Source organism: Heloderma suspectum, chromosome 4, assembly GCF_057233095.1.
Source record: "Heloderma suspectum isolate Gila_16-S chromosome 4, 16-S_ref, whole genome shotgun sequence".
In the NCBI taxonomy this organism is placed as follows: domain Eukaryota; kingdom Metazoa; phylum Chordata; class Lepidosauria; order Squamata; family Helodermatidae; genus Heloderma; species Heloderma suspectum.
Genome location: NC_139461.1, coordinates 137,788,837 through 137,801,447, shown reverse-complemented (window position 1 = coordinate 137,801,447; position 12,611 = coordinate 137,788,837). Strand labels below are relative to the sequence as shown.

Below are 12,611 nucleotides of genomic sequence, written 5' to 3'. Positions count from 1 at the left end.
ACTCACTTGAGGGAATATTAAAGGCAAAACTGAAGTACTTTGGCCACATAATGAGAAGACAGCATACCCTGGAGAAGATGCTGATGCTAGGGAAAGTGGAAGGCAAAAGGAAGAGGGGCTGACCAAGGGCAAGATGGATGGATGATATTCTGGAGGTGACGGACTCGACCTTGGGGGAGCTGGGGGTGGCGACGGCCGACAGGAAACTCTGGCGTGGGCTGGTCCATGAAGTCACAAAGAGTCAGAAGCGACTGACCGAATAAACAACAAAAGAGTAAGTTTTCTTGCTGTGACACATACAGCAAGAAGCTAAACTGATCTTTAATTGCTTTGCCCATGTCATTCCTACATTGCTGTAATCATGGAACTGATATCACAGCTGATTCCCTTTGGATCTGTGTTGTAAGTTTAGGATGAAATTCCCATTTCAGATAAATCATGGAGAGCAGTGAAGACTAAGTATGAATGCTGTAAAAGCACTCTAAAATATAATCATATCAAATATTTAAAATCCCCTACAGCTCAAATAAGTAGAGAACAGCAGAGCAGAGAAGATAACAATTTCCAGCCATTCTTCAACAGGAAGGATTTATCCTCTGTATCTGTTTCCAAGAAGAGCGAGAAAGTCAACAATAAGCCAAAATTCAGACTTTTTAAGAACAAATTTGAATGTGGGGGGCAATCCTATGGTCCCTGAGAGCGCATAACAGGGACATAGGATTTTGCAGATTTCCCTTCCTGAAGCTGTAGACACCCCTATAACTTCAGGAGGAGAACATCAAGATCCAATCCCTCCCCCACCCCCTTGCAACCACAGCGGAAAAAAGCAGCTTCAAATTACCTCATAGAGGCCAAAAAGGGGGCACACCGGTGGCTGGGGAGAGCAGAGTCCAGGATATGCAAAATCCTATGGCCTCACCAGCACCAGCAGCACAATGCCTCTGGACTCAGGGACCCATCTAGAGAAAAAAATTTTAAAGCTGGAGGCAAAACTTGCATCTGTCACTCCTTTCTTGGTTGCACCCTAAATCTGCTAGCGCAATGTGTTCCTAGAAACTCTGAAAAATCAAAAGCTCATTAACAGCTCTTGAACAAGAAGATCACTAATGGCAGACTAACTTCCCTGAATGATAGCTGCAGGGGATTACTGGGCATGTTCTAGGCCTGATAGGTGTCCCCCAGGAGCCAAGTGTGCACCCTAGAACGCACCTGAGAACCGCTGGTTTTCAGGGCAGAATACAAGGAGTTCCTTGGCACAAAAAACAACTTGAAAAGGATTCCATGTCAGTAGGAAATTTGAAACACCACTGTATTAGTAGATATTCAAAAGACTAGCCATCTGAGAAGACAAAACAATTTTCGAGTTTGCTCAAAAATCTGGCGTATGTTGACTTCATGGTCTTCTTTGAGACTAACACTAAACTATGGTTTACTGTTACATGAATGAGTTTCAGGCTTATGTGTTTCTCCCTTCAGCATAGCTGTAAGGAGACTGGAAGCCTTTGCTTGTGCTTTCAATTTAACCAGAGTTTAGTGTTACCTCCAAACCCTAAACTGTGGTTCATCTTAACTACAGTTTATTGAAACAACCCTGTTTAATAAACCATGGCTTGAAGTTGGCTTATTTCAGCCAAAACATCATGCGTCTTATTAAATGGACAGTACCCGCAAAAACATATGTCAGAATAAATTTATTTGTCCTTAAGATGCCACAAAACTCCTTGTTGTTTTTTCTGCAATACAGTAAGATAGCTACCCCTCTGGAAATTATTTCAGTAAGTCACATTTAAACCACAGTTCAGTGTTACATCCAAATGAGGCCAATATCTAGATATAGTGAATTGCACCACAAAGTACAATATGATATTCAGGTCCCTTTCAGTGCTACAGTTCTGTTGTTCAAATTCTAAACTGTTTCATCCTTACATGTAGAAATCTGACAGGAACCACGTACCTCTCAAAATTGTTATGGACATTCCATTCCAAAGCCAAAAGAAAAAAGAGATTAAGAACAGATATCACTCACAATGGCCTGTTAAATATATATTTAATACTATAACACAGAAAGTCTAACAGCTCTGAAGGATGTGATAATACAATTCATTTCAGTGAAGGTGCTTCTGCTTAAACTGAAGTCCACAGTAGCCACATGTCCCCGTTTTTGTGTCTTTATCCTGGAAATGGGATGGGGAGGGAGGAAATAAAGTACAATTTTATCTTACTGATGTAAGTACATATCCATATAAACTAGTTTTAATACATTCTGTTCACATATGAGAAGTGAAATTCTACTCTGAAGGTTGACATGCAGCTCAATCCTATTGATGTTTGTTGAAAAGTAAGTTCCTGTGAAACCCACTTACTCCCAAGTGTACTCCTAAGCACACAAATTTCAAAGTAAATCACAGTGAACTCAATGGTGTTTGCTTCTGAGTACACATAGAAAAAGTCATGCTGCCCAAGTGATAAAACAGATTTAATGTGCTGCTCCCACTCCATGTTTATTAAAAATATTAATAGTTGCTTCCTCTCTTTTCACAATAGTGAGTTGGCAGATTCAACAGGAATCTGACAGTGAAAATGGAAAAAAAGGACAATTCTAACAATTGCCTCTCAATGAAGAATGAATACTTTCGAACATAAAAATATTAAGATGGGGGTCCATTCTCACCTGAAAATGCAAAACAAATTATTGATCTGAATTATACAATTTTCTGTGTAAACTAAGAGTGATTTTGATTGTCATTACCAAAGCGCTGAGCCTATGAATGTAATTCATTGATGGCATGCAAGCACAGCTCTAACAATTGCCCATTATCTCCCTTTCAGCTACTCCTGACTATCAATTTCACATTTTTTTTTATCAATTTGCCTCCACTTCCTTCTACCCATCATGAAGAATGCAATTAAACCATAAAAAGTGACAACACTTCAGATCAGCAAGTGTTTCCGTCTTCCATGCTAGCCAACTAATAAGATATAAGCTATTAAAATAAAGCAATCTATTCAAGAATATATTCCATAAAAGATTTGAATTTACAGGTGAACTGCTCTAACAGGCAATAATTAATGCAAAACAATTAAAGTATGGCATGAATGCAGGTTAGTTGGTATAACATGAAGAATGAACCACTGACTGAATACAAGAAGAAAAAAGATGATCTTAAAAACACACATATGCCTTTAACTCTAAAAACACCCATATAAATATGACTTGAACAATTGACGCTGTCATTAAAACCTAGGCATGCACACCTTGTGACCCAGAAGACTGAACACAGCTATCAGTGGTGCATTGTGGCCTGCAGTTGCTTCACAATCTCCATTTTTGCAGTTCTGTAATAGGCAGCAAAAATGTACCATGCACATAGTGGACTGCACTGCTCAATCTCTGTGGTGTACATTTTCCCCCCAAATAGGACACTGAGCACAGTAAGGGACAACAGTAAGTGGGGCCACACAGGAATGTTTAAATTACATTACCAAGTTTATATACACTTTAGGATGTCCCAGAGCTCCACCACCACCATCACAGGATATGACTCTGATTTCAACTTCACTCACAGGCTGCTCAGCAATTAAATCAATTGCAAAGTTCTCATTCACCTATAAGAGCAAAACAGAAAAAGTGTTCAGTGCCCAAGCTATACATTCACTTCAGCTGCAGTGGCTTTTGCTACCACAGCTATAGCAAAATCCTGCAAATAAGCAGGCCAGAGCTGGCTAGCTCTGCCTCCAACAGTGTATCTATGTGATGTCAACAGCTCTCCTTGAACCTTTGGGACCCTCCTCCTCTCCGCTGCCTACTGTAGTGCTGTGTGTCACTTTTAACCCACAGCAGGGATTGTTGCAGAATCAACATTGCTGTAAACTCTCAAGACAAAGGCCTACTTGTACCCAGAGACTAAAGGATTAGGCCACAAGACAAACACAAAACACAGCTTTATTCACTTTAGAAAATATCTTTTCTGCTGTGGAAATGGATATAGGACATACTGTTATCATAACAGAGGCAAAGTCAGAACAGCTACAAGCAGTTAGTGACTAAATGGCAGGCCTGCATGCTACTCAGAGGCTGGAGCACACTACATTTCTAAAGAACAAGCCCTCAAAAGTTAAGCATTTTTGTAGGTTCTGCTTCAGTGGTAGCTGCCTCTGCCCAATTTCACCTGCACCCACTGTAGCCCTCCACCTGACATCCCAGGCCTTTCCCAAGGGCCACCATGCCCCTAAGGAGAGGCTATCCAGGGGCACAGATGGCTGCAGTGAGGAGGACAGGAAAGTGCACCACTGGATAGCAATATATTAAAATAGACCCAATTTAAATATGACGTCTGTTGTGAAAGAAAAATACACCTCTGTCAATCTAGAAACATTTCAATCTCCAAGTTTATTGTACTAGCCAAAGGCCATGACAAATACATCAAAGCAAAATAATATATGGAAATACAAAAATTTCAACATTATGAAATAATAGTGTTAAATTATGTGTTACCATGGGCAAACTCAGCTTTAACTTAATATTCAGAATCTCAAAGGCAGTTTATGGCAATTTTGTCTAATTCTCTCTTTCTGATCTTTTTTGCTGCCAAGGCAAAGAGAGTCACTTTATGTGTTATACCTGTGTAGCACTTCACGTGGCTGGCCTCAGCAGATGCATGTGCAGCATTAGCATACCAGTTCTTAGGCCATGGATCTCTGGCACACAAATATTTCACATGCAGGCAAGGCAAACTGGCTTAAAGGAAACATCAACTGGATTAACAGCACACACACATTGTTTTTGTTTTTAATATCTCCATTGCCATGTCTGAATGAGGCCTAAGTGTAGAAACTACAAGTTTCAAATACCTGAGCAGCATCAGGATGTTCTTCATCTATGACAAAGGGGAAAGTTTCAAAATGGGAGTTAACCCATTCCTCTACCTACAAAAGATTTCAGCTGAAGTATGTGATTTAAGTTACATAAATCCACTGTAATTTGGTGGAACAAAACTGGTTTCAGTCCAAGGTCTTTAATAGAGTTGTTGATTAAAATTTACTCATAGGACAATTATATTTTCCCACTGAAGTCAACACTTTTATCAGTAACTGGAGAAAGTACAGAATCAAGGTAAACATTTCCTGACATGAATTTTACCTCTTTTTGTCTCCCAACAAATCGAACTTTCCTGTAGTCATGTTCGTCATAGACCTGAAATAAAAGTAGGAATCTATTAATCAAATAAAAATCTTCAATTCTGATTTAGTTAGTTTGGAGTAGAAGGTGAGAAAAAAGGGTCAAGAACAAGTCAGCAAACTTAGAAACATTTCCAGATATTTTGAGACCGACCGGGGGGGGGGGGGGGGATAACATTTTTGGGGAAATTCTATACTAGATGGGGAAAATTCTCAGGCTATCCCAGTCTACAGAATGAATGGTGCTAGATTTGGAAGAATGTTCCAACCTTATTCATTTTGTTTGGTTTAAAAAATATTTTTACAATGTTCAATGCATACCTATTAAGGCAGATCTCCAACTCAGGAAAAATACTTTTGTTAGTGTTGTTCTGCCTCACCTACAGATGTTTATCATATCTTTGGATTTGCCCAGTTATTAGAAGCTGGAGACTGCTTGAGTCAGTTACAGGGTGATCCTTACCAGATGATCTTAAAGTGATTTTATTACAATATACGAAGGACAAAGTGTTAAAGACAGATTTGAAACTGCTAGTTAACCTCCTAATGGCAGCAAAGATTTGAATTTCAAGTTATTAGAAAAAAGGTTGATGTTTCTTTACTTTCTGGTTGGTATTTTAAAATGGCACATTGCTGTTATGTCAAAATTAACATATTTCTTAGGAAATGGTAATGATGCAAAGAGTTTGATGGAGAAATTGTTTGAGTTTGTTGCATTTTGGAATAACAAATGTCAAGACTCTAAACATTTCTTTGAGTACGTTTCCTTATGAACTTTAGATGCTGTATGCTTTCATATTGAATTTTGTAATGTAATTTAAAATAAAAGATTTAGAAAAAAGAAAAAAAATAAGAACATGAAACATATTGTGTACAACCTAGCAGATAAATAGTATTGTTTGGTATATTTGCTGAATAATAAAAGTATACATTATTTTGTTTTAATTCAGACAATAATTACAAATATGCTAGATGTACCTTTGTGAACCACCCAGAGAGCTTTGGCTATTGGGCAGTATAGAAATGTAACAAATAAATATGTAACCATATCTTTTTGCAAGTTAACAAATAACAAAAACAAGTGAAGTTGAAATCATCAAAACTGAGGTAAACAAAAAGGAACATTATATATCTTTGCCTAAATGCAACATGCAGAGCCTTAACATTACTATAACAAAATAGAAGAAACTCATTTTCTAAAACGCAGACGTTGAAATGGACATCCCTGCAATGCAATCAACAAAAATTTCACCCCTAAAAAGAGAAAAATATTTGAGTTTTTTTCTTCCCACGCTCTGTGGGAATATTTTCAAAATTTCCATTGAAATATCTGAATTATTACACTGAAATATGTAAGGGGGAGAGAAAGTTTTTTTTCCTGACAAATTTTTTCAGGCCTTCATGCTTAAGCATGCCCTTCAGGTTAGGGCAGCTACACTTGTTGTTGTTCAGTCGTTAAGTCATGTCTGACCCTTCATGACCCCATGGACCATAGCACGCCTGGCCTTCCTGTCCTCCGCTCTCTCCCGGGGTGTGCTCAAGTTCATATTCATTGCATCCGTGATGCTATCTAGCCATCTCATCCTCTGCCGGCCCCTTCTCCTTTTGCCTTCAGTCTTTCCAGCATCAGGGTCTTTTCCAGTGACTTTTCTCTTCGCATTAGGTGGCCAAAATATTGGAGCTTCAGCTTCATTATCTGTCCTTCCAATGAGCACTCAGGGTTGATTTCCTTTAGGATTGACTAATTTGACCTCCTTGCAGTCCAAGGGACTCGGAAGAGTCTTCTCCAGCACCACAGTTCAAAAGCATCAATTCTTCGGTGCTCAGCCTTCCTTATAGTCCAGCTCTCACAGCCATACGTTACTACTGGGAAAAACATAGCTGTGATTATACGGACTTTTGTCGGCAAGGTGATGTCTCTGCTTCTTACTATGCTGTCTAGGTTTGCCATAGTTAAGTGTCTTTTAATTTCATGGCTACAGTCACCGTCTGCGGTGATCCTGGAGCCCAAGAAAATAAAATCTGTCACTGCTTCCATTTCTTCCCCTTCTATATGCCAGGAAGTGATGGGGCCAGATGCCATGATCTTCATTTTTTTAATGTTGAGTTTCAAACCAGCTTTTGCACTCTCTACTTTCACCCTCAACACGAGGCTCTTTAGATCCTCTTCGCTTTCTGCCATTAGGGTGGTATCGTCTGCGTATCTGAGGTTGTGGATAATTCTCCCGGCAATCTTAATTCCAACCTGTGATTCATCCAACCCAGCGTTTCTCATTATGTACTCCGCATATAAATTAAATAAGCAGGGCGACAATATACAGCCTTGTCGTACTCTTTTCCCAATTTGAAACCAATTGGTTGTTTCATGATCGATTCTTCGTGTTGCTTCTTGACCCTCATACAGGTTTCTCAGGATACAGGTAAGGTGGTCTGGTACTCCCATCTCTTTCAGAATTTTCCAGTTTGTTGTGATCCACACAATCAAAGGCTTTAGCGTAGTCAATGAAGCAGAAATAGACGTTTTTCTGGAATTCTCTTGCTTTCTCCATGATCCAGCGAATGTTGGCGATTTGATCTCTAGTTCCTCTGCCTCTTCGAAACCCAGCTTGTACTTCCGGTAGTTCTCGGTTCGCATACTGCTGATTTTGAGCATAACCTTGATGGCATGTCAAATGAGCGCAATTGTACAGTAGTTTGAACACTCTTTGGCATTGCCCTTCTTTGGAACTGGAACGTAAACTGACCTTTTCCAGTCTTGTGGCCACTGCTGAGTGTTCCAAATTTGTTGGCATATTGAGTGCAGCACTTTAACAGCATCATCTTTTAGGATCTTAAATAGCTCAGCTGGAATACTGTCATCTCCGCTAGCTTTGTTGTTAGTAATGCTTCCTAAGGCCCACTTGACTTCACTCTCTAGGATGTCCGGCTCAAGTTCCGTGACCACACTCTCATGGCTATCAGGGACATTCAGATCTTTCCTGTATAGTTCTTCTGTGTATTCTTGCCACCTCTTCTTAATCTCATCTGCTTCTGTTAGGTCCCTGCCTTCTTTGTCCTTTATCATGCCTGTCTTTGCACAAAACGTTCCCTTGACATCTCCGATTTTCTTGAAAAGATCTCTAGTCTTTCCCATTCTGTTGTTTTCCTCGATTTCTTTGCATTGTTCATTTAAGAAGGCCTTCTTGTCTCTCCTTGCTATTCTCTGGAACTCTGCATTCAGTTGGGTATATCTTCCCCTTTCTCCCTTGCTTTTCGCTTCCCTTCTTTCGTGAGCTACTTGTAAAGCCTCATCAGACAGCCACTTTGCTTTCTTGCATTTCTTTTTCTTTGGGATGGATTGAGTTGCTGCCTCCTGAACAATGTGACGGACCTCCGTCCATAGTTCCTCAGGCACTCTGTCTATCAGGTCTAATCCCTTAAATCTATTCCTCACCTCCACTGTATATTCATAAGGGATAAGATTCAGGTCATACCTGAATGGTTTAGTGGTTTTCCCTACATTCTTCAATTTAAGCCGAAATTTTACAACAAGAAGCTCATGATCTGAGCCACAGTCAGCTCCAGGTCTTGTTTTGACTGACTGTATAGAGCTTCTCCATCTTTGGCTGCAAAGGACATAATCTGATTTCGATATTGACCATCTGGTGATGTCCATGTGTAAAGTTGCCTCTTCTGCTGTTGGAAAAGAGCGTTTGCTATGATCAGCGTGTTCTCTTGGCAAAACTCTATTAGCCTTTGTCCTGCTTCATTTTGTACACCAAGGCCATGCTTGCCTGTTATCCCGGTGATTTCTTGACTTCCTACTTTAGCATTCCAATCCCCTATGATGAAGAGGACCTCTTTTTTTGGTGTTAGTTCTAGAAGGTGTTGTAGGTCTTCATAGAACCGATCAACCTCAGCTTCTTCGGCCTCAGTGGTTGGGGCATAGACTTGAATTACTGTGATGTTGAATGGTTTGCCTTGGATTCGTACTGAGATCATTCTATCATTTTTAAGATTGTACCCCAGTACTGCTTTTCCCACCCTTTTGTTGACTATGAGTGCTACTCCATTTCTTCTAAGGGATTCTTGCCCACAGTAGTAGATATGATGGTCACCTGAATTAAATTCGCCCATGCCTGTCCATTTTAGTTCGCTGATTCCCAAGATGTCGATGTTCAATCTTGCCATCTCATGTTTGACCACCTCCAGCTTACCTTGATTCATTGATCTTACATTCCAGGTTCCTAAACAATATTGTTCTTTACAGCATCAGACTTTCTTTTCACCACCAGACACATCCACAGCTGAGTGTCCTTTCGGCTTTGGCCCAGCCACTTCACTCTTTCTGGCGCTACTTGGAAATTCCCTCTGCTCTTCCCCAGTAGTATATTGGACACCTTCCGACCTGAGGGGCTCATCTTCTGGCATCATATCTTTTAGCCTTGCGATACATTCCATGGGGTTTTCTTGGCAAGAATACTGGAGTGGTTTGCCATTTCCTTCTCCAGTGGACCACATTTTGTCAGAACTCTCCACCATGACCTGTCCGTCTTGGGTGGCCCTGCACGGCATAGCTTATGGCTTCTCTGAGTTACGCAAGCCCTTTCACCACAACAAGGCAGTGATCCATGAAGGGGCAGCTACACTACTTATAGCTTACTCCTAAACACATTTAGGGAGCAATCCTACAACGATAGGTGGCCGCCTTCCTACTCGGAGGTGACTGCCTATCCAATGCACAGCAGGAGAAGTGGAGAGGGAATCGTCCCCTCCGCGCTTCAGTCACCCAGCATTTGTGGCTAGACAGCCTATTTCAGCTGTCTAGCCGCAGGAAGTCAGAGCGTGGGAAGTAGCAGCCAGATGACACATTGGATGTGTTGTACCAGATTTCCGACTTCCTCGCCCCAGCATGCCTAAGGAACGCCCCGTTTTTGCTGCTCCATGCTCCTCTTCCAAGCCCAGGGCTGTTCTACGCTACCTATAAGGCCGCGCGGGAGGAGTGAAGGTAAGTTCTCAGGGAACTGACTTATCCTATGGCCGTCTAGCTGCTGACTAGCAGCCATAGGATCGCGCCCTTAGTGAGTTTAATAGGACTTGCTTGTTGCCTGAGTGAGCAATCAACTTTCTCCAACCCCTCCCAAGTTCTTAAGTCAGTCAGGTGGCATTCTCAGCTATAGCGCCCAATATGTATAATTCCCTCCCCAAGGAGATTTGCCTGTCACCAAATCTGATATCTTTTCAGCATCAGAAGGAGACCTTGTCTTCTGGTTTTCCAGCTCATCATCTAGCTGTTCTTTGATGCAACTGCTTCCACTGCTTCCACTTGCAGTAATGCTTTATTACTTTTAAATACTGGAAATTTATTTTGTGGTTGTTTTACCTTTGTTGCCCACCTTAGAAATTCCACAACCTGAACAGTGGCATACTTGAACATAATACATTAAAAGCTAATGCACAATGTGAGCAATCCAATCAAAGTGACACTGCTTTAAGTCCCACTGGAGATACTCAAGGATATGTGTAGTTCTATCATTGCATAAAATGAGGCTTTCAAGCATTTAACGTTGCCCTGACTGTACCCATTATAAATCCATTTCTTTTTAAGCACCACAAAAATATACCGGCAAAAGAAAGCCCAAGCCAGATTTTACAGCACCAGATCCTGCAGAAACCACCAACAGCCTGAAATAGCTGTGCTGTCTGGGCCGTGTATCTTTTATTTTAAACCACTTGGAATGCGCTGGCAAAAAGGGGACACACAAATGCAGCGAAATCACTGAGTAAGGGCACAATCCTATGCATGCTTAGACAGAAAAAAAAAGCCCTCAAAACCCAGCATTCTGGAGTTGGAAGGCTTTTTTTCTGTCGAAACGTGCCCTAAAACCAACAGCCAATCTACTGCATATGCAAACGGAGCTACGAGCGCTCCCACCGACTCCAAAGACTCTGGGGAGGGCAGGCAGAACGTGCATTTCGACCGTCAATAGAACCTGAGCTCCTACTGAGATTCATAATTAACGAATTTCTTTGTTTCTTTAGCGATTGCGGTTTCTTATGCTCGTTCTTCTTCGTCCTCTTCTTGTTGCCTTTGTTTCGGTAACCTTGCTTCAAGGTGAGGTGACATCTCATGAGGGAAGGCAGGCAGCTCCGCACCTCTGACAGCGGGGCGAGGGGCTGCGGGGCGCGCCCTCCGTCCACCCGGTGCCTGGGGTGCGGGGCGAGCCTTGCTTACCTGCCCAGTGTGCGTCACTTTCTCGCCGGTCGCGGAGCCCGCCGCGCCATAGCTCCTCCCCAGCGCGGGCCGCGCGGAGCCCGGGGCGCCGCCGCCCCGCGCCGCCGCCAGCCCCGCCCGCAGCGCCCCTCGCAAGGGTAGCGCGGGCGCCGCCATGTCAGGAACTCCCCCGAGCGCAGCCCTCCCTCACGCAAACCCACTGCGCACGCGCGACCCACAAGCGGCCCTGAGAAGGACGGCCGCTGGGCGAGTGAACCCGAAGCCCCGCCCCCAGAGGCGAACGGCGCCTGACGTAACGCCGCTGACGAGGCGCGGGGACGTCAGGACGTGAGAAACGCGGTTTCGTGACTGCTCGCGCGACGCCGCGGCCGTCATTTTGTGCGCTCCTAGGAAGGCCGAGGTGGGTCGTGCCGCTGGTGGCCGCTACCTGCGTCGTGCTGATCCCGCGGGTCGGGGATACCACTGGTGGGGAGGTTTCGCGAGAGGGGAACCGAGCCTGCAGGTTTTCATTACCGAGGTCGACTGACAGCTGAGCATCCTAATCTGCACGCGCGCTTCGGGCTTCCAGGCGGTAACGACTGAAAATACTGAAGTACTGCGCATGCGCGTAAGATTCAGGCGGCCTGCTAGCAGTGATGGGGAAGAGGCGTCATCTATCGCTCAGCGCGCATGCGCCCCTCGCTGGTTATGGCACAGTCCCCTTTATCTCGTATACTGTGAATTATTTGCTAGGTCACTTTCCCAAGTTGCATAGAAAACGCTAGCGCCGTTCTGTGTACGTGGGAGCCAGCACTGCTGAGTTGAGTAGGATTTAGTCCCTCCTAAGGGTGGCACAGGATTGCAGCCTTACTGCCTTGTCTTATTCATATTTAGAAGGAAGCCTCAGTGGGGCTTACTCGCAGGTTGGTGTGCAAAGGTTTGTACATGTGTATAGGGCGGCAGCATTTAGTGGGTTGATTTGTCATTAATCTTTTATTTTCTTTTTTCCTTAAGCTTATGCACAATGGCCTCTCTGCTTCTGCGGAATGCAGTGGCTGCCGCGGCCAAGTCAGCCCTGTTCCTGAATTGCAGCTCGGCCTCCCGCTTGTTCTCCTCCTGGCTACTGGGACATTCAAAGCTTGTCAGCCCATCGCAAGCCTTAACTGGCACCAAGCCATATCGCATGGATTTGCTGCCCTTTCTCACAAGTTGCGTGCCACTTAACTTGCAGCCCATAGCT

The 12,611-nt window shown here is 43.2% G+C and overlaps 1 protein-coding gene across 1 annotated transcript; it reads right to left on the bottom strand.

Moving 5' to 3' along the window:
- Positions 1-276: 276 nt before the first annotated feature.
- Positions 277-11,584, bottom strand: NDUFS6 (NADH:ubiquinone oxidoreductase subunit S6). Its single transcript, XM_084850665.1, has 4 exons — positions 11,393-11,584; positions 5,141-5,194; positions 3,484-3,606; positions 277-2,174 (listed from the first exon to the last, which is right to left on the bottom strand). Exons 1-4 carry the CDS (start codon positions 11,546-11,548, stop codon positions 2,106-2,108), a joined length of 402 nt encoding a protein of 133 aa, XP_084706791.1. The 5' UTR covers positions 11,549-11,584; the 3' UTR covers positions 277-2,105.
- Positions 11,585-12,611: the final 1,027 nt, after the last annotated feature.